Source organism: Acinonyx jubatus, chromosome E2, assembly GCF_027475565.1.
Source record: "Acinonyx jubatus isolate Ajub_Pintada_27869175 chromosome E2, VMU_Ajub_asm_v1.0, whole genome shotgun sequence".
In the NCBI taxonomy this organism is placed as follows: domain Eukaryota; kingdom Metazoa; phylum Chordata; class Mammalia; order Carnivora; family Felidae; genus Acinonyx; species Acinonyx jubatus.
The window spans coordinates 43,715,286-43,732,859 of record NC_069396.1 but is presented as its reverse complement, the minus strand read 5'-3'; the positions used below and the strand labels follow the sequence as shown (position 1 = coordinate 43,732,859).

At 52.3% G+C, this 17,574-nt stretch overlaps 3 protein-coding genes across 16 annotated transcripts; 2 read left to right on the top strand and 1 right to left on the bottom strand.

Moving 5' to 3' along the window:
• The first annotated feature begins 247 nt into the window (after positions 1–247).
• Positions 248–5,824, top strand: ALKBH6 (alkB homolog 6). 8 transcript variants are annotated; one of them, XM_053209932.1, is made up of 7 exons: positions 248–321; positions 1,111–1,189; positions 1,501–1,569; positions 3,323–3,383; positions 3,727–3,899; positions 4,108–4,224; positions 5,373–5,824. In XM_053209932.1, the coding sequence occupies exons 2-7, from the start codon at positions 1,121–1,123 to the stop codon at positions 5,634–5,636; spliced, it is 753 nt and encodes a 250-aa protein (XP_053065907.1). In that variant the 5' UTR covers positions 248–321; positions 1,111–1,120; the 3' UTR covers positions 5,637–5,824. The 8 variants fall into 8 exon arrangements, with proteins under 8 accessions (XP_053065907.1, XP_053065909.1, XP_053065908.1 ...); XM_053209934.1 differs by having other exon boundaries at positions 312–347; XM_053209933.1 differs by lacking the exon at positions 248–321 and adding an exon at positions 354–540.
• Positions 5,825–5,962: 138 nt separating this feature from the next.
• SYNE4 (spectrin repeat containing nuclear envelope family member 4) lies at positions 5,963–9,967 on the top strand. Of its 7 annotated transcripts, none has more exons than XM_053209925.1 (9): positions 5,963–6,164; positions 6,252–6,389; positions 6,581–6,731; positions 7,220–7,363; positions 7,569–7,748; positions 7,836–8,094; positions 8,807–8,884; positions 9,583–9,638; positions 9,731–9,966. In XM_053209925.1, exons 2-9 carry the CDS (start codon positions 6,262–6,264, stop codon positions 9,929–9,931), a joined length of 1,197 nt encoding a protein of 398 aa, XP_053065900.1. In that variant the 5' UTR covers positions 5,963–6,164; positions 6,252–6,261; the 3' UTR covers positions 9,932–9,966. The 7 variants fall into 7 exon arrangements, with proteins under 7 accessions (XP_053065900.1, XP_026900618.1, XP_053065902.1 ...); XM_027044817.2 differs by having other exon boundaries at positions 7,569–7,763; XM_053209927.1 differs by having other exon boundaries at positions 7,569–7,763; positions 7,836–8,084; positions 9,731–9,964.
• Positions 9,968–16,368: 6,401 nt separating this feature from the next.
• Positions 16,369–17,493, bottom strand: SDHAF1 (succinate dehydrogenase complex assembly factor 1). The gene has a single exon (XM_015072017.3). The coding sequence runs from the start codon at positions 17,370–17,372 to the stop codon at positions 17,016–17,018; it is 357 nt and encodes a 118-aa protein (XP_014927503.2). The 5' UTR covers positions 17,373–17,493; the 3' UTR covers positions 16,369–17,015.
• Positions 17,494–17,574: the final 81 nt, after the last annotated feature.

Sequence of the window (17,574 nt, the reverse complement as noted above, 5' to 3'; positions counted from 1 at the left end):
TTCCCCTCCCATCTGGCCCCGTTCCAAGGGTACCCCTTCCATCTGGGCCCACTCCACTGTGTGGGCGGGTTGGGTTCTGGAGTTCTGATTGGTCAGTGCCAGATGAAGGCCCGTCTCCGAAGGATCCCCAGTGGCTCAGAGGCCAGGAGGTGCAGCCTATCATAGACGAGAGTGAAGGGGCGGGGCAATAGTGGGTGAGAGCGCCGATTGGGTGGAAGGCGGACCCTTAGGACCTTTGAGAGTTCCCGTTGGTTTGAGAAAACGTGCGTCAGGAACGTGGAGCGGAAGTGACTGCGAAGGGAATGGGGTAGTTTAATTCGGGTATTGGAGGGGTACTCTGGTGGACGGTCAGATTTGGGGGTGGCTGGGGGGCGGAGATGGGTGTCCAAGAGGGCTGAGAATGGGGATCTAGGGAAGCTCAGATGGGAGTCCAGGGAAACTCAGAGTGTGGAATTCTAGAAAACTCGGGGTGGAGAGTCTAAGGGGTTCAGGTAGGGAAGAAGGTTTGAGAGGAGTCAAGCTCCGGACTAAAGGCCCAAGGTTGCTACAGGGAAGGGGCGCTCGGGAGGGGAAGTGTGAAGGGGTCCGGAGTGGGGGGATCCGAGGAGACTGAGAGTGGACCTGTCTGAGGAGACTCAGATTGGGGGCACGCGGGTGTTCAGAATGGGGCATCTGAAAGGGCTCGAGGCGGCAGGAGGGTGCATGGGGAGTTTGAATGTTGTTAGAGACCCAGACTCATGGTCGCAGGTTTGAAGTTGTTAGGATGGCATCTCAAACTGTTTGAAGGGGCTTTGGGGTGCAGCCCTGGAGGCTATGCGTGGAGCTCTTGGGAAAGGCTCCCAGTGAGGTCAGAGGATATTCTCTGTGAGAGGCTTAAGGGGCAGAAATGTGTAGTTTCGTGGGCCATTGTGGATGAAGTTTGGGGCAGTGTTCTGGGTACTCACTGTGTCCGGGTGGCTTTTGAGATGCTGAGGACTCAGGTTTTAGAAACCAAGTGAGTTTCACTGTAGGGCCAAGGTGAGGCCCTGGCCCTTGATAAAGCAGAAAATGGGATCATAGCCTGAGGGTGGGAGGCTTGGTGACTTCAGAGTATCCTCCCCTCCCCCACAGGACTGGGTGCATGGAGTTGGTGTCCATGGAGGATCAGGATGCCAGGGTCCCAGCCCTGGAACCATTCAGGGTGGAACAGGTTGTCAGACTGGGGGTGCAGAGGGTGAAGGTGGGGACTAGAGGGTGGGGGATAGAGTGGGGATAGGCAGGCCGACTCCTGAGTTTGTGGGCTTGGACTGCTCCTTCCCTCCAAATTCATTCTTACCCTCAGGATACAGCCCCACCCTCACCCCCACTTCCCACCCCCCAAAATGGGCATTAGTCCTTTGACTTCAGGCCCTAGCCTGTTTGGGAACATCTGGAGACCCTTCAGAGGGAGGGTCTGCTCAGTGATACTAGAGCCCCGGTGTAGGTTGAAGGGCCACACCTTCATGGGGATCTCTATCCTAGGCACCACCTGTAATCTACTATGTCCCTGACTTCATCTCCAAGGAAGAGGAGGAGTATTTGCTTCGACAGGTAACCCCAACACCCTTCCGGTTTGTTTTTCCCTCCTTCCCAGATCCCTCCCCAATCTCCAGGTTCTGTGTGAGAGTCTCTGAGGCTACAGTAAAGATCCTGGCAGGAAGGAGAGTGACATCCAGCACCCATCCCTCATCTTCCCTTTTCCTCTCTCAGGACCTGCTGGGGTGTGTCAGAGCTTTTCCCAGGAAGCTTAGAAGAAACCAAACTGATTCTGAGGAAGGTAGTTCTTATGCAGCTCAGACTCCCGGTGCTGGGATAGCCCAGTGCAGCCTTCAAAACAGATGTTACTGAGATCAGATTCGTTATGCTAGAAACACGGTTACAAGTCTTATACCCTCTGTGCTGAGATAGCCCAATCCTGCTATCATAGAGAAAAGGAGGTTATAAACATAGGCTGAGATAGCCCGGTTCAGGCCCTTGAGGTTTGGGGAATTAGGAATTTGCAGTTTCAGATTTCTGTGCTGACATAACTCAGGCATCAGAATGCTACAGAGTAAACTCTTCCCTCTGCTGAGATGGCTCAGCATACACCCTGAGTCTTGGGAATAAGGTTACTAAGCTCAAATCACCTGTGCTGAGATAGCCCAGTATTCGGTATTCTATCCTTAAGGTTTAGGGAGAGAAGAATTTAAAAAGCTCAGATCCTTTGGAGTCTCAGACCGTTAGTCGTAGAGCACAGATCTTCCCTGTGCTATCTCAACTAGTGTTGTCTAGTTTGAGTCCCAGGAATAAGTGAGCTACAGAACACAGACTCTTGTGCTGAGATAGCCCCTTCCAGTCCCATAACTGTGAAAGGAATGAGATTATCGAATAGAGTACATATTTCTTGGAGATTGCCTGTTCTAGACCTTTGGGATCTTGGCTGTGGAGAGTTTTCTTTCTTTCTTTCCCTTCCATCCTTCCTTTTTTTAAACATTTATTCATTTCTGAGAGACAGAGAGATGGATTGTGAGCAGGGGAGGGGCAGAGAGAGAGGGAGACACAGAATCCAAAGCAGGCTCCAGGTTCTGAGCTGTCAGCACAGAGCCCAAGGCGGGGCTCTAACTCACAAACCGCTAGATCATGACCTGAACCGAAGTCAGACACTTAACTGACTGAGCCACTCAGGCGCCCTTCTTTCTTAGTTTGAGATAGAGAGAGAGAGAGAGAGAGAGAGAGAGAGAGGTGTGAGTGGGGGAGGGGCAGAGAGATAAGGAGTGAGAGAATCCCAAACAGGCTCCGCTCTTCAGCACTGAGCCTGAAGCGAGGCTCAATCCCAAGAGCTGTGAGATCATGATGTGAGCCGAGATCAAGAGCCAAGACACTTAACCAACTGAGCTACCCAGACACCCGGCAGTGGAGCATTTTCAAAGTACTCTCTGCTATGCTGAGACAGCCCAGCTTAGCACATTTTCTCCCTCAGGTGATAGGAGCAAAGAGGTTCCAGAAGTCGGGCTGTGCTGAGATAGCCCAGGATTCAGGAAATTACAGAGTGCACACTTTACTGGGTTAAAAAAGTCCAGTCCAGCCCAGAGCTCTGAGTAGTTTCAAACCACGATTGTGTAGCTCTGGTTTCTTTCCTTGACCCTGGTAGACACAGGGTAGAGGTCAAACAACACAATCCTGGGAACATTCTATCTCAGAGAATAATCCCAGAGATTCTGAGATGACCCATTTCCACCCCAAGTAGAGGGCCCTATGTTGAACTGGGTGGTAGGATCAGTGAGGGTGGTCCTGAAAAAGGACTGATCCCCTCCCCACCTCCTAGGTCTTCAATGCCCCAAAGCCAAAGTGGACCCAGCTCTCTGGGAGGAAGTTACAGAATTGGGGTAAGTGTCCCTGCCTTGGGGGCATGGGTGATTTGGGGATATAGGCTGGGGCAGGTGACTCAGATTGGATAGTCAAGACACTGGGTGGGTCCATGAGGGCTCAAGGGGTTCCAAGGGCCAGGAGGATTCTGAGGGGTGAGTGGAGGTTCTGGGAGGTTAGGGATTTCCTGATAAGTTGGGATATCTCAAACTGTCCAGGGGTTTGGAGAAGTCAGGAAGCCTTGGAGGCGTGGGGTAGTGATTTCCAGAGTCACAGGTTCCCAAGGGTCAGAGTACTGCCAACCACTAGAATATCCCTAATGGGGGTTCCAGGTGCCAGGGCTCCTTGGTTGGGTGTCCTCAGGACCCCATTCCCCTCTCCCAGGTGGGCTCCCCCATCCCCGGGGGATGGTTCCTGAGCGGCTGCCTCTGTGGCTCCAGCGCTACGTGGACAAAGTATCTGACCTCAGCCTTTTTGGAGGTCTCCCAGCCAACCACGTCCTTGTGAACCAGTATCTGCCTGGGGAGGGCATCATGGTAACCACACACCTTCACCCTGACCCCCAGACTTCCGATCCACCATGAGGCAGGGCCTTATGTTGACCCACCTCTACTCATTAAGCAGCCACATACCCCAACCAGGCATTCACCACCTCATCCCAAGCTGGGGTGCCCTCCTTGAGCCCCAGAGGGTGGGGGGGTGTGTGGACTCCTGCCCTGTCCAGCCCTGGTGCCCACTCCCCAGCCCCACGAGGACGGGCCACTCTACTACCCGACCGTCAGCACCATCAGCCTGGGCTCCCACACCATGCTGGACCTCTACGAGCCGCGGCAGCCAAAGGACGATGACCCCGCAGAGCAGGTGGGCCCTGAGACACTGCCCCAGCCACTCGTGGGCATTCTGACATCCCACATCCTCCAAGAAGCCCCAGTCCCTCCTGCTTCCAGGGTACCCCTGATACTCTCCCAGACACCTTCCCCAGTCCCCTCAAGGAGTACACCCATATCCTCCCAGACTCCAGACCCATCCATTTGCAGGGTGCCCTAGAAATGATATCTATAGACACCCCAGTAGCCTCACCTGCTAAATGAATGCCCCGATGCCCCACAGACCCCCTGGCCCCACATGTTCAGAGTGCTCCAATGGCCCAAGGTCCATATAACCTGTGTAAGACTCCCCAATACTCCCAACAGACACCCATATCCTTGGATACCCCAACACCATTTACTCATGCTTGTTCCTGACATCCTCTTAGACATCCTCTCTTTGCCCGCTGCACAAGGCTCCCCAACACAGACTTCTCTGCCACTCCAATAGTGTTGATCTGCCTTGAAGGACACCATCAGATTCTTCTTGGAGCCTCAACCCATGACTCATTGCTCAAGGACCCCCCAGATATACTGACTCCCTTCTGTGGGGGTTGCTCGTGACAGTGGCTTCCCTGACCTTTCTCTCAGTGATGGCATTTCTGATACCTCATGGTTCACAGAAACTCCCCTAGCTGCTCCTTTTAGCCCTACATGCTCTTGGGTAGGCTGACATTCCCTTCCAGTGTGTGGGTGTCCTCAAGCATCCCGATGTCTGCAGACAGGCCCAGACCATACTGGCTCCTCACCACCTCACTGTTACTACCCAACCCCCGCCCTTCCTAGCTTCAGTCAAGCCCTCAGTCCAGTTCCACCGTTTCCTAGGACTGCAGATCCCTGGGTCTAAGTCCCAACCCCTTGGGGATCCCAGCTGCAATTCCCTTAGACACCCCCATCTGCAACCACGTTCCTGCCCCCTCCCAAGAGACTGCTTGCCCTCGCTCCCCGCCCCCCTTCCCCCCTCCCCCCCCCCCCAACTGAGACCGGTAGGATTTCCCCTGCAAAGCTCCTTGGGAGCACACTTGCCCCTCAGCCTTTGCCCCTGGGAACTCGCTGACCCTTGCCCCGCTGACCATTAAATTCTGCTGACCACTACCCCCCTTGACTTCTGAGGGGCCCGCTGAGCTTCATCCCGTCCCGCAGCCCCGGTCCCCGCCCCGGCCGACCACCTCGCTGTTGCTGGAACCACGCAGCCTCCTGGTGCTCCGTGGCACCGCCTACACGCGCCTCCTTCACGGCATCGCAGCTGCCCGAGTAGATGCGCTGGACGCCACCTCCCTGCCACCCAACGCCGCCGCCTGCCCGTCTGCGCGGCCGGGAGCCAGCCTGGTCCGTGGCACGCGCGTCTCGCTGACTATCCGCCGCGTGCCCCGCGTGCTGCGCACTGGCCTCCTGCTCAGCAAGTGATGCCAGGCGCCTGCCCTGCTCACATTCCCGGGCTCTCCACCTCCTGACAGCTGTGACCCTGTGATCTTGGAACCCTGGGGCAGAGATGGCTCCCCCCTCCCCCCCCCCCCCGGGTTATTTATTTTCCCAGTAACTTTGTGGGAACTACAGGAAGAGGCCCCATTTCAAATAAACCAACAAAAATCTTTCTTTGGTTTTGGATGGAGTGGGGGGGGCGGGGGCGGATGCGGGTTCCTGAGGGGTACGGTGTCTGGGACCTTGGATGGTGTGGGTCCTGGGGTCAGATGTACAGGTCCCTGAGTGGGGCAGAATCCATGGCTCATGAGGGGTCAGGGTTGTATCGGGAAACCCCTTAGGTGGGATGAGTGGGGTGAACCTGGGAGGTTCCGCTAACTGGCAGGCTAGGGAAGAAGGAGTTAAGTGGTGCTGCTGCCACCTGAGCCGGGCATCAAATGACCTGAGTCCAGTTCTGCTAGTGAGGTGGTGGAGCTGAGCCTGCCCCCAGGCCTCTGGCTGCCTCAGGCCTGTGTGAGTCCTGCTGAGGAGGTCTGGGGGGATGCCCCTGGCCAGGAAAAGAGCTCTCACTGGGGATCCTCACTGACTCTCTGTCTCCAGGCTCCCAGCTATGGCCCTCCCCCCACCTCTGGGCCCTAGATTCCCCTCAGAGCCCCTCAACTACCCCGCTGGAGCCCCTAGGGAACTGGACATCGCTAGATGCACCATCTGCCCTGCATCTGGAGAGAAGAGAATCAGGTAGGGGCTGGGCTTTGGAACTTAGGTCCCAAAAGGGTGGGGGCAGTAGCAGGGGCATTTTGAGGGGGGAAGGTACTATGGCTATGATCACCTAGGGACATGGGAGGGGCACCTAAGGACAGGGGTAGGGTAGGGTGGATGATGGACACCTAGGCTCAGCCAGAGGCCTGTCAATGCCTCCTACCTCCCAGACCAGAACAGGCCCAGAAACTGGGGCAAGACTCCTTGGACCCTCCCGAACACTTCCAGGGTGGGCTGAGGGGCACTGAGCCTGCTGCTGGTCCCCTGAGATTGCCAGCACCCTCTTCCAGTGAGGACCCAGCTGGGGGCAGACACCGTGAGGTGAGCTGAGGTGATCCAGGCTCCCTTGTGCCAGCCCCCACCTCCTCTCCCCCAGAATTTGGCCTCCAAACTGGGCATGAGGTGATGATTCTGGAAAAGTGTTGGGCATCTGTGGGGGGAGGGACACTCCAGAAAATGATTCTTTATCAATCACTATAGAAAATCTTTATTATTTTGCCAACTGGGAGAGAATTAGCTCGTCATTGACCCTGGTGCGGTCCCATTCCTTGTAGGGATATCCAGCCCCATCACCCACTCTCTGTTCAGACCCCCAGGCCCCTATGTCCACACTTCTAGGAGCCTTGAAAACCTGGAGATTCTGTCCAGGCCCGGCTCCACTGGGAAGGACTCCAGGTGGGAGCAGCCCTGGTGCACACCAGAGATGGACTCTGCTACAGAAGGAGCCTGCAGAAGAGGGGTGGCAATGGAAGTGGGGGCAAGGTCTGGATTGGCCCGCCGACCCTGACTCAGTCCCCTGTGTTCCCCAGCACCTCATCTCTGGCCAGGAAGTATTGGAGGCTGAGCAGGACAGCCTATCCCTTTGCCTGTTGGGGCTGGGCCTCCGGCTGCAGGACCTAGAGCAAGGCTTGGGGCCCTGGGCATCAGCCCAGAGCGGGATGGTCCAGCTGCAGGTGGGCAGTGGGAGGCAACGGTATGGGAGGGTGGGCGGGGCCTCAGGAATGGGTACCAGCTTCCTGGGATGGGAAATGCGTTTACTCCATGTTCTAGGTGTCTGGGTAAGAGAAGGGGGAAGGGATATAACTCCAGGTAGCTGATCTCTGGTGCTCCTGGTGTGTGGGTGGGGGGTGGGAGTGGTGTCCAACCTTCTGTCCCCAGGCCCTACAGGCAGACCTACGTGGAGCAGCTGAGCGTGTAGATGCACTGCTGGCATTCGGTGAGGGGCTGGCACAGCGGACTGAGCCTCAGGCCCGGGCATCCCTGGAGCAGGTCCTGAGGGCCCTCAGAGCCCACCGAGACGGCATCTTTCGGCGGCTGTGGTGGCTGCAGGCCCAGCTGGTCAGCTACAGCCTGGTATGGCCCACCCTGGCAGTCCCCACCCAAGGTACCAATTCCACAACCCCCATGACTCTGTCCTCTGACCAGGTGTTCGAGGAGGCCAGTACACTGGACCAGGACTTGGAAGTTGAGGGGGACTTGGACGGGCCAGGACCTGGTGGGGCCTGGGAGCCCTGGGCACCCAGTGGCCTCCCTACTCCTGCAGAGTTGGAGTGGGACCCGGCAGGGGATGTTGGAGGCCTCAGGCCCTTGGGGCGAAAGACAGCCTGGACACCAGGAGCTCCCTGTGAGCTATGTGGCCACAGGGTCCCCGAGGGCAGGGGACAAGGCCTTGAGGTGAGAGCAGGTAGGGGACACCCTTCCTCCACAGGCACCCTTGGGATACCTCTGTGTGCCTCCTAGTAGGGTACTTCCCTTTCAAGGGGGTCTCGGTGGCTCTGTGTCTCCCTCTATCTCTCTCAGTGTCTCTTTCTTGCTGTCTCAATGCTGTCCTCCCTCCCTCCCCCTGCCTCTCTCGGTCTCTGTGTCTTCCTCTATCTCAGCCTCCTGGTTTTTCAAACATTCCAAATTCACTCCTATTTCAAAGCCCCCAGACACATGCCCAGCTCACTTCCTCACTTCATTCCCGTCTCTCCCCAAATCTCACCTCTTCAGAGAGGCCTGTCCTGATCTCCAAACATTATCACTCCTTAACCTCTTTATTTTCTAACAGCACTTACCACATCTTGACATCGTACATTTATTTATTAATGTACAGTCTCTCTTTGCTAGAATATAAGCTCTGTGGATGCCAGGACTTTTCCTATTTGCATGCCCACCACATCCTCAGATTCTAGAACAGTGCCGGCATGTAATGGACCCTCATTAAATATTTGTTGAGTGAATGAATAAGTAATGTCTCTTCTCGGTTTCTTCGGCTCTGTCCCTCTCTTGTCTCTCCCTGAGATATTTTTCTTCCCCCAGAATCTCACCTCTGTGACAACCCCGTCTTGGCCTTTGCCCAACTTTGTGTCTGTCACTAGTTCTCTGAGAACTCCCACACCTTTATTTCCCCACAGGACATGCTCATGTCGGGCTTCAGCCACCGGAAACACTTAGCAGGTCAGCGAAGACGCTCTCTGCTCCGGAAGCCTCAGGTGAGATGGTCCTCAGCCAGCTTTATCACTCTGGAATTTTGATGGCAAGTGACAGAAACCTAACCCAAATGGAATTACACAAAAAAGGGGATGTAATTTTTTTTATGTAACTGACAAGGCTGGGTGCTGCTGAAGAGATCTCAAATGCTGTCAGGGCTCAGTCCTTTCCTATTTCAGGCTCTACTTCTCCAAGGTGGATTCTTTCTCAGCAAATGGCCACCCCAATACTCGCCCAATACTGAATACTCATTTCCCACTGGTATGCCCACCCAAAGAGAAGCAGGGTGCCACCTACCTGCTGGCAGGGCTGCCTCCCACTTGCCCAGCTTGGGTCATGGCCTGCACCCTGAACCAATCACAGTGGCCAAACTGATGGAGTGCTCTCATTGGCCAGATCTGGCTCACATGCCCAGTCACGGAAGTGGAGACGTGTGGGGTCAGCCACATAAGAACCTGAAGGGCTGAGAGGGGGGCGGCATGATACCCTCCACCCACTGTACAAATTGAGCCACTGTTACCAGGAGAAGGAAGACTGGATGGAGGGCAGGCACAGATATCCACTACACTGGAGAGGGTTGGGAGGGTTCCAGGAAAGAAGGAAAAATAAACTCAGCCCCATAGGTCTTATGGTAGGAAGGAAGAGTCCAGAGTAAGTGTCCCTTCCATCCATTCTGCTGCTGGCTGCTGTCTCCCCTTAGGACAAGAAGCAGGCATCTCCCAACCTGCAGGATGTGATGTTGGAGGTAGACCCTGGGTGAGATGCTCGGGAGATGGGTCTGGGGGTGGGGGGTACAGGGGCTCATAGTTGCAGCGCACCATAGTTCAACATTGCATTTCTCTTCACAGAGCCCCTCCTCCTGCATCCAGGTGGTCCCTGACCTTCCTCATTCTCCTCCTCTTCCTTCTCCTCGTGGGTGCCACATTGCTCCTGCCACCGTCAGGGGGGTCCTGCTGCTTTCCTGCCCGACTGGCCAGGACACCTCATCTGGTGCTCAGCTATGTCAATGGTCCCCCCCCAATCTGAGAACATGGCCCAGACATATGTAATAAATGGTCAGTGTCCAAGGATGTGTCTTAGTCCATTTGGTCTGCTATAACAAAATAACAGACTGGGTGGCTTATAAACAATGAAGTTTATTTCTCACAGTTCTGGAGGCTGGGAAGTCCAAGATCAAGGTGCCAGCAGAGTGGCTATCTGATGAGGGCCTGCTTTCTGCTTCATAGATGGTCACCTTCTCACTATGTCCTCACATGACAGTAGGGGCAGGGAGCTCTCTTTTATAAGGATTCCAAATTCCTTTTATGAGGAATTCACTGTCACAACATAATTATTTCCCAAAGGCCTCACCTCCTAATACTATCACATTGGGGTATTAGGACTTCAACATACGAATCTTGAGGGAGGCACAAACATTCAGAGGATACTGGGTGTTTGAAAATTCAGAATTTGGGATGCAGTCCTGGTGTCTGGGCAGCCCCCTCCACAGATCTCTTTGCTTTGAGTGTACAACACAGAACTGAATCAGCCCATCTTGGATTGGGGTCCCCCAGGCCCCGAGGCAAAGATTCAAGCACAAGTAGTTTATTAGGGAGGTGACCCCTAGGCAGACTGATAGGGGAGTGGGAAAGTGAGCCAGGGAAGGGAGTTAATGAGTTGGTTGCTGCTCTGGGCATCTGGGGCACCATCCCACTAGGGACCTCTGCGAGACTGTGTGGGACACACTCGAAGTTGGTCCACCAAAAGGGTGAAGAAGTTGTGCCATTTATGTACCAGCTTCCATCTCTCATTGGTTAAGGACTGTTCCTGGAGATGTTAACTCCCCACCACTTCCAGTCTCTTCTGCCTGTCAAGGCTCCTCAGGCAAAGAGGCACAGGTGCATCCGTACAGGTTCTCCATTCAAACATTGTACATGGCGGGCTCCCAGGCTGGGTCATCCCTGGTGTAGGATTATGAAACCCCCCTTCCCCAGGGTCCTGATGACACCAAGCTGAATTGTCAGGGCTCAGTCCTGTAGTCTAGTCCCCAGCCTCAGGTGTCGAAGCTCATCTTCTCCTCAGAGTTTATGCTATCAGGACAAGAGGTAGAACAGGACTAGACTCAAGAACAGAGGCAGAACCCTTGCTAGGCTCCTGGATGTACACTAAACACACATCCCTTCCTTAATGCTCACAACCACCCAATGGTGTGTCCCCACTTAACAGAATGGAAGCTGAGGCTATAAAGGGGAAGCCCTGGCCCGAGGCCACACAGGGAACAAGAGGCTGAAGCCCAATTCCCACTGATTTAAGTGGAATGGGAACTGATTTGGGGGGGATAACTGAAAAGTTCAGGCTGCAAAGACAGCTGGATCCGGGGGCACAAATGATATCTCTCCCAGTTCTTTCCTCTGGTTTGGCTTCACTCTTACCTAGCAGTAGCCAGAGTGCCCCTCAAAACCTCTAAGCATACATCCCACCAATTCAGCAGCCAACAGGACAATCACTCTTCCCTTACAGCCCAAAGCTGGCTCCCCTGGCCCGTGTCACCTGCTTTCCTGGGGGCTGCTGTCAGCCCTCCCTGAATCATATGCGCTGAAAATGGGGGAGAAGTGAGTCTCCAAAGAAAACCAAGGAGCTGTCCAGAAGGGGGAATGGACACTGAGGGAGAGGGGCAGGAAGCAGCAGATTCTGGAAAAACCAGAACACAAACCTGACCTGTTTTCACATCAAGTGCATATTGTCCACACCAAGACGCTGTCCCCAACCAAGAAAAGGCATGGTCTCCCTGGCGTCACCATAAATAGGGCCAGCAGAGTCTTGGCAATTCTGACCCAAATGACCAAGTAATGGGACAAATCTGTACCACTCATTCATTCATTCAAAACTGAGTGTCTGCTTTGAGTCAGTTCCTGGTCAGAGAGCAGGACCAGGGCAGTGAGCAAAACAGGTGAAAATTCTTGTCCCCATGGGGCCAACATTCTATAGGGGAGATCAACAGTAAATAAAATCTGTAATAAATAATAATACTAAATAATAATAATAAATTAATTTTAAAAACTAGGTAAAATCTGTAATAGGTCAGTTGGTGATTAAGTGCTAAGGAGAAAACTAAAGCGGCCAAAGAGAAAGGGGGTACAATTTAATTAGGGTGGTTGAGGAAGGCATCAGGGAGATAATTATGTCATTATGTTGTAATTAAGTGATTAGAGCAAATTGTAGTGAGGAAACAAGCCACAGGACTCCTAGAGTAATGCTGTCCAAGACAGATGTAACATGAGGCACAAATACAATTTTATTTTATTATTATTATTTTTTACAGGAGATATGTTTATTGAATACACTGCAAGGGAGCAGCGGCCAGGACAGCAAAGGAGAGACTGTCTGCCATGAGGCGGTGGTGAGGGACTATAGTTACAGGGCTGAGTGATGAAGTATGGCGACATAAGGAATTTTCTTTTTTGGTAACTGTGCCTGGTTGAGGGAAGCCCATTGGTCAGTTAGGGCCTATGATTATTTCTAGGCAGGTCACTTAATGAGACTGCATTCAGTTTGGTGGTCACTGTGGGCCCTTTTGCTTCACTCAAGTTTCCACTGCTCAAGCCTGTTGCCTAAAAAGTGGTCTCAACATTCCCTCCTGACATATCGACAATGATAAATCTTTGTCATTTGGGCAGAGGTCTCATCCTCAGTAGCTGCTTTAATTTTAAACTTTCTAATAGTCAACAGTAGAAACAGGTAAAATTAATTTTAATAATTGAGTTTTTACTGTTTAACCTTATAGACCCAAAATACTATCATTATAATATGTAACCAATATAGAAATAATGTGATATTTTATAATTCTTTTTTCTTACGAAGTCTTTGAAATCTGGTAATGCTACCAAAACTATCAAATTGTGTTTAATGGAAAAAACATTTTACACTGCTCGTTTTTACATTTCAATTATTTAAAATTTATACAATTTTTATCCTTATTATTATTTAAAAATTTTTTAAATGTTTATTTATTTTTGAGAGAGAGACAGAGCACAAGCAGGGGAGGGGCGGAGAGAGAGGGAGACACAGAATCCAAAGCAGGCTCCAGGCTCTGAGCTGTCAGCACAGATCCCAACATGGGGCTCGAACTCACAAACTGTGAGATCATGACCTGAGCCAAAGTCAGATGCTCAACCGAGCCACACAGGTGCCCCAAAATTTATTTAAAAATTTTAAAACTCCCTAGTCCCTAATCACATTTCAAATGCTCAAGCCCCAGGTTGCTCTCAGTTATCATAATAGGTAGAGGGGGAAAGTGCAAAGGCCCAGAGATAGAAGTGTGTCTGGCGTGTGGGAAGGCCAGTGTGTTTGGAACATGAGTGGTGGAGGGGAGCATGGGAGAAGGTGAGGTGAGAGAAGTGACAGGGCCAGATCAGGTGAGACCTTGTGGATCACAGAGAGGCCTTCTGATGCGAGTTAGGCTGGGGACCACTGGAGTTTGTTTTCCCAACTTCAATTCTGATACTTTTTGAACTTGTACAAAAAGAGAAGGGACAGCATTACAAGTCCTCATGGGCTCATCACCAGCTCCAGTTATTATCAACTCAGGGCCAATCCTCCCAGGCACCCACTCCCCTCTCTCTAGATTACTTTGAAGCCAATTCTAGACATCATATCCTTTTACTCACGAGTGATTCATGGAGTACTGCCAGATCAGGATTGTTTTAAAATCAAATCACAATACTTTTACTGCTGTAAAGAAAACCCTAGTCATTCTTCCACATAATTCATATCCAGAATTGTCCAGTGCTGTATGAGGGAGGAAGCTGAGCAAGAGTGGTGGTAACACAAGATGCCTGGCTGGCTCAGTTGGTAGAGCGTGCGACTCTTGAGGGGTTATGAACTCGAGCCCCACATTGAGTGTAAAGACTACTCAAAAATAAAGTCTTAAAAAAAAAAATAATTATGGTGGTAACTTGCTGGTGTGGCCAGTGGCTCCTCATCAGGTACTGTGAGTTTCCCACGCTTCCCTAAGGCCACACTAGGTCACTTCATGTGCCTGGTCACTGGCTCGGCCCCTTCGGACAGCTGAGTGTGTGACCCAAGACAAGAACATATTCTAGTGAACTGTCGTTCCCAATAGAATGGAGATCAGAATCTGTAAGGGGAACCAGATATTATTTCACAAAAGCCACCTGTGTGGCTCAGTCGGTTAAGCATCTGACTTTGGCTCAGGTCACGATCTCATGGCTTGTGAGTTAGAGCCCTGCATCAGGCTCTATGCTGATAGCTCAGAGCCTGGAGTCTGCTTCAGATTCTCTCTCTCTCTCAAAAATAAGCAATTAAAAATTTTTTTAAAAGGTAAAAAATCCAGAAATTTAATTGTAATTGATTGCTAGATCTGTGAAGCTATGTCTTTAAACTATGCATAAGAGAGTTATAAAGTTTCAAAATAACAGGCTTTAGTGTTTTCAAATCTGCTGTAAAAATGTGCCCTGTGTGTAAAGATCTCTGGTGCCCAAATGTAAATGATCATTGGCCTTTGTGTTCACGTAACTTTTTGTTTCAAATTACTGAAAAGTTTTAAGACTAGCACATCAAACTCCCATATACCCTTCACCCAGATTCACGGCTAACATTTTACCCCATGTGCTTCACCATTTACACTCTTGCTAGTATATTTATGTATGTGCATATATTTTGGAACATTTTGAAAGCACACTGTAGACATGATTGATACTCTTTACTCCTAAATACTTTGGTGTATAGTTCTTTTTAAATTTTTTTTTTTTTTTTTTATTTGAGAGAGAGCACAGCTGAGGAGAGGGGCAGAGGGAGAGAGAGAATCTTAAGCAGGCTCCATGATCAACATGGGCCCCCAACTTAGGGCCTGATCGCATGACCCTGGATCTGACCTGAGCTGAAGTCCAGAGTTGGACACTCAACCAACTCACCCAGGCACCCCTGGTGTATAGTTCTTAGGAACAAGAGCATTCTCTTACACTAGTGTAGTTATCAGAATCAGGAAATTTAGCCACTCCATTCAATTCTGTTATTACTCCACAATACATACTCCAAATTACCCCAAGCCCCATAAGTCCTTTATCGCAATTTTCTTAGACCAGGAGGTTCCTGTTTGACAGGGCTAAGGGATTGAGAAGCATTGACCCTGGGCCTTAGCAGAGTAAAAAAAAAACACAGCACAAATACAGAGAGTATCAACCATGTGTAAACATTGGCACACTCTGAGTCAAAGGCTTGGGGGAGGTTTATTTGGGATATGATCCCAGGAGACAGGAGTTAGGGAGTGGGGAGAGTGAGACAGGCCAGGGGATATGCCAGAAAAGGTGCTCATGAAATGGTAACTGCTGTGGGCGACTGGGGCTCAGTCCCACAGGGGGCCTCTGAGGAACCTTGGGGAATAGACCTGCACTTGTCTCATCAGACAACAGGCAGGCTGGAGCACTCATCCACTGACTGCTGTCCCCCCAGGCTAAGGATTGCTCCCAAGCGCATTAACCCACATTCTGTAACTCCCAGAAAGCCCTCATGCAAAGGAGCAGACACAGGAGCTCACAGCAGGAAGCCTCCTCTTCTTTAGCTCCACGTGGACTCAAGTAGGCGAGAGGGTCACAGAATTGGGACATCATCTGGTGCCACACCATGTATTTAATTCACTCTATTATAACTGCCACATGAGGAAGGCCCTATTATGATGCCCATTTCACAGATAAGGGTGCTGAGGCACGAAGAGGTTAAATCACAGGTCCATGATCATGTAATTAGTAGTACATGTTGGAGCTGGGATCCAAATGAAAGCATTCCAGTTCCAGAGTCCATGCTCTCAATCACCACTGACCTACAACTGCCTCCCTCACATCAGGCACTCCCCTCCCTCACTCCCTCTACCACACAGATTCTGTTCATCTGTAGTACCTGGGTAGAACATCTCCCCTCCTGACCCAGGTCACCCAGCCCCAGTGGGAACTTGCTCACTGCCTGCAGCCCTGCCAGAAGCTCCCATCCTGGAGCTTCTTAGGGCTCAAGATCTTGGATCCAGGAGTGAGCAAGAGGGAGAGGTGAGTGATGCGGGAGAGATGTAATGGACAGAGATATGGGAGGAGGTACGCCTGGGGCCTATGGGTCTACCTCTCCTCCCCAACACCTGGTCCTTGCTGACCAAAGTCCTAGCTTGTAGCTGAGGCTGGACTCTTCAGCCAGGTTTGAGGTCCCCAGTACTGCCTCAGGGGTTTCCAGGCAGGCCTCCTGAGCTCCACCATTTTCTCTCTTACCTCCCTATCTTCTATTAAGGAGTCAACTGGGGTTTCTTTGGGGTCAAACCACGGTGGGTCAATGGATCTGCCCAGGGGCATGAACTAGGCTGCTTCAACCAATCTGCTACTCCAGAGGGCTCCAGAGAAGAACAGATAGCTCCCCATACCTCCCCCTCCCAGAGGGTCACTTCTTGGTTTGTGAGGGCCTTTAAAAAAAATCCCCAAATACATGAACTCTTTAAGACCACCAAGAGGGAAGTAATCACATCTCCAATTTTATTCCTTTTGTTCAACAGTCCTGGGAGGAGAAGGGCCCAGGAGTCAGGGTTTCCCCTCAGAACCATCAAGTATAGGTCTTGACGGGTCTTCAGTTGATCAGATGGGGTAAGATACCCCAGCCCCTTCCCCACAGGTCCTAGTCTGCCACAATTAACGGGAAGAAAGTTTTCCAAAGGGGATTCAGGGCTTCTCACCATCCATCAGGGTATCTTCCCAAAATTCTCAGCAACAAGTCTGCTCTTCTCAGAGTTAAATACAGGAGAGGGGAGCCAGAGGTAAATAGAAAGGTGTCTCTTTCCGTCCGACGGCAGGCGTCTTGGTTCCCCATGCTTTAGGGTAAGGAGCGCTCAGCTTGACACAGTTCAGCCAGCCGGCAACCAAGCCACTCCAAACCCTCATGAGAGTTCGACCCGTTATCATGGATCGTGCAAGGTCGGTCATCTCTCACCATCTATCACGGGGGTCGCTGGCACCCCACGTCGCTAGGAGGGCTCTCTGATTCCCCAATCCATTGAGCTGGTCTTAAGACCTTTCACGTTTCATCAGGCAGGTTCCCTAGTCCCCCCACACAGTCAGACGGGCCCCCGGTTCCCCTGCGCTATCGGGTAAGCTCCTCGTCCTGTCACCGTCCATCGGGGGGTGTCTCCGGTGACCTCATTCCGTCAAGGGGATTCCTCGGACCATCGCCATTGTCAGGCTGGGTCCCTGGCGCCCCCGCGCCGCTGGATTCCTGGGTTGGACTCCGCTGACGCACGAACGCACCCATGGCAATGGCGTGGCCCGACCGTAGCAGCTGCAGCTGGCGCCGCCCGCGGCGGTACAGGTACTCGATACGCAGCACGTCGGAGCGTGGCAGGCAAGCATGCTGCCGGAACTCGGCCCGCACCCGCGCCTCGGCGCCAGGCTTCCCGCGCCCGGCGCGCAGAAGCTCGCGGTACAAGCTCAGAATTTGCCTCTGCAGCCGGCTGGGCCGGCTCATGGCCGCAGCTGGGCCCAGGGCGCACACAGGTAATGCCCGAAGAACAGTGGCGCAGCAGCACCTTTGCGAGATACGGCCGTGCAAGGCAACAGGCACTTCCGGCCCGCGCGCTTCAAAACTTCCGCTTCCTGCCTTGGCTAGCTGGCGCCGTCGAGCCGGATTGGCTGTCGATGCAGTTACGTCACAATATTGTGGGTCAGGG

Bases quoted from the DNA above. Each gene is read 5' to 3' on its own strand.
- ALKBH6 (XM_053209928.1), top strand. From the start codon at position 738: ATGGTCGCAGGTTTGAAGTTGTTAGGATGGCATCTCAAACTGTTTGAA. The intron at 1,190-1,500 runs GTTGTCAGACTG...TCTCTATCCTAG, and splicing joins AACCATTCAGGGTGGAACAG to GCACCACCTGTAATCTACTA. The intron at 4,225-5,372 runs GTGGGCCCTGAG...CCCGTCCCGCAG, and splicing joins ACGATGACCCCGCAGAGCAG to CCCCGGTCCCCGCCCCGGCC.
- SYNE4 (XM_053209922.1), top strand. From the start codon at position 6,262: ATGGCCCTCCCCCCACCTCTGGGCCCTAGATTCCCCTCAGAGCCCCTC. The intron at 8,095-8,806 runs GTAGGGGACACC...ATTTCCCCACAG, and splicing joins AGGCCTTGAGGTGAGAGCAG to GACATGCTCATGTCGGGCTT. The intron at 9,639-9,730 runs GTGAGATGCTCG...TTCTCTTCACAG, and splicing joins ATGTTGGAGGTAGACCCTGG to AGCCCCTCCTCCTGCATCCA.
- SDHAF1 (XM_015072017.3), bottom strand. From the start codon at position 17,372: ATGAGCCGGCCCAGCCGGCTGCAGAGGCAAATTCTGAGCTTGTACCGC.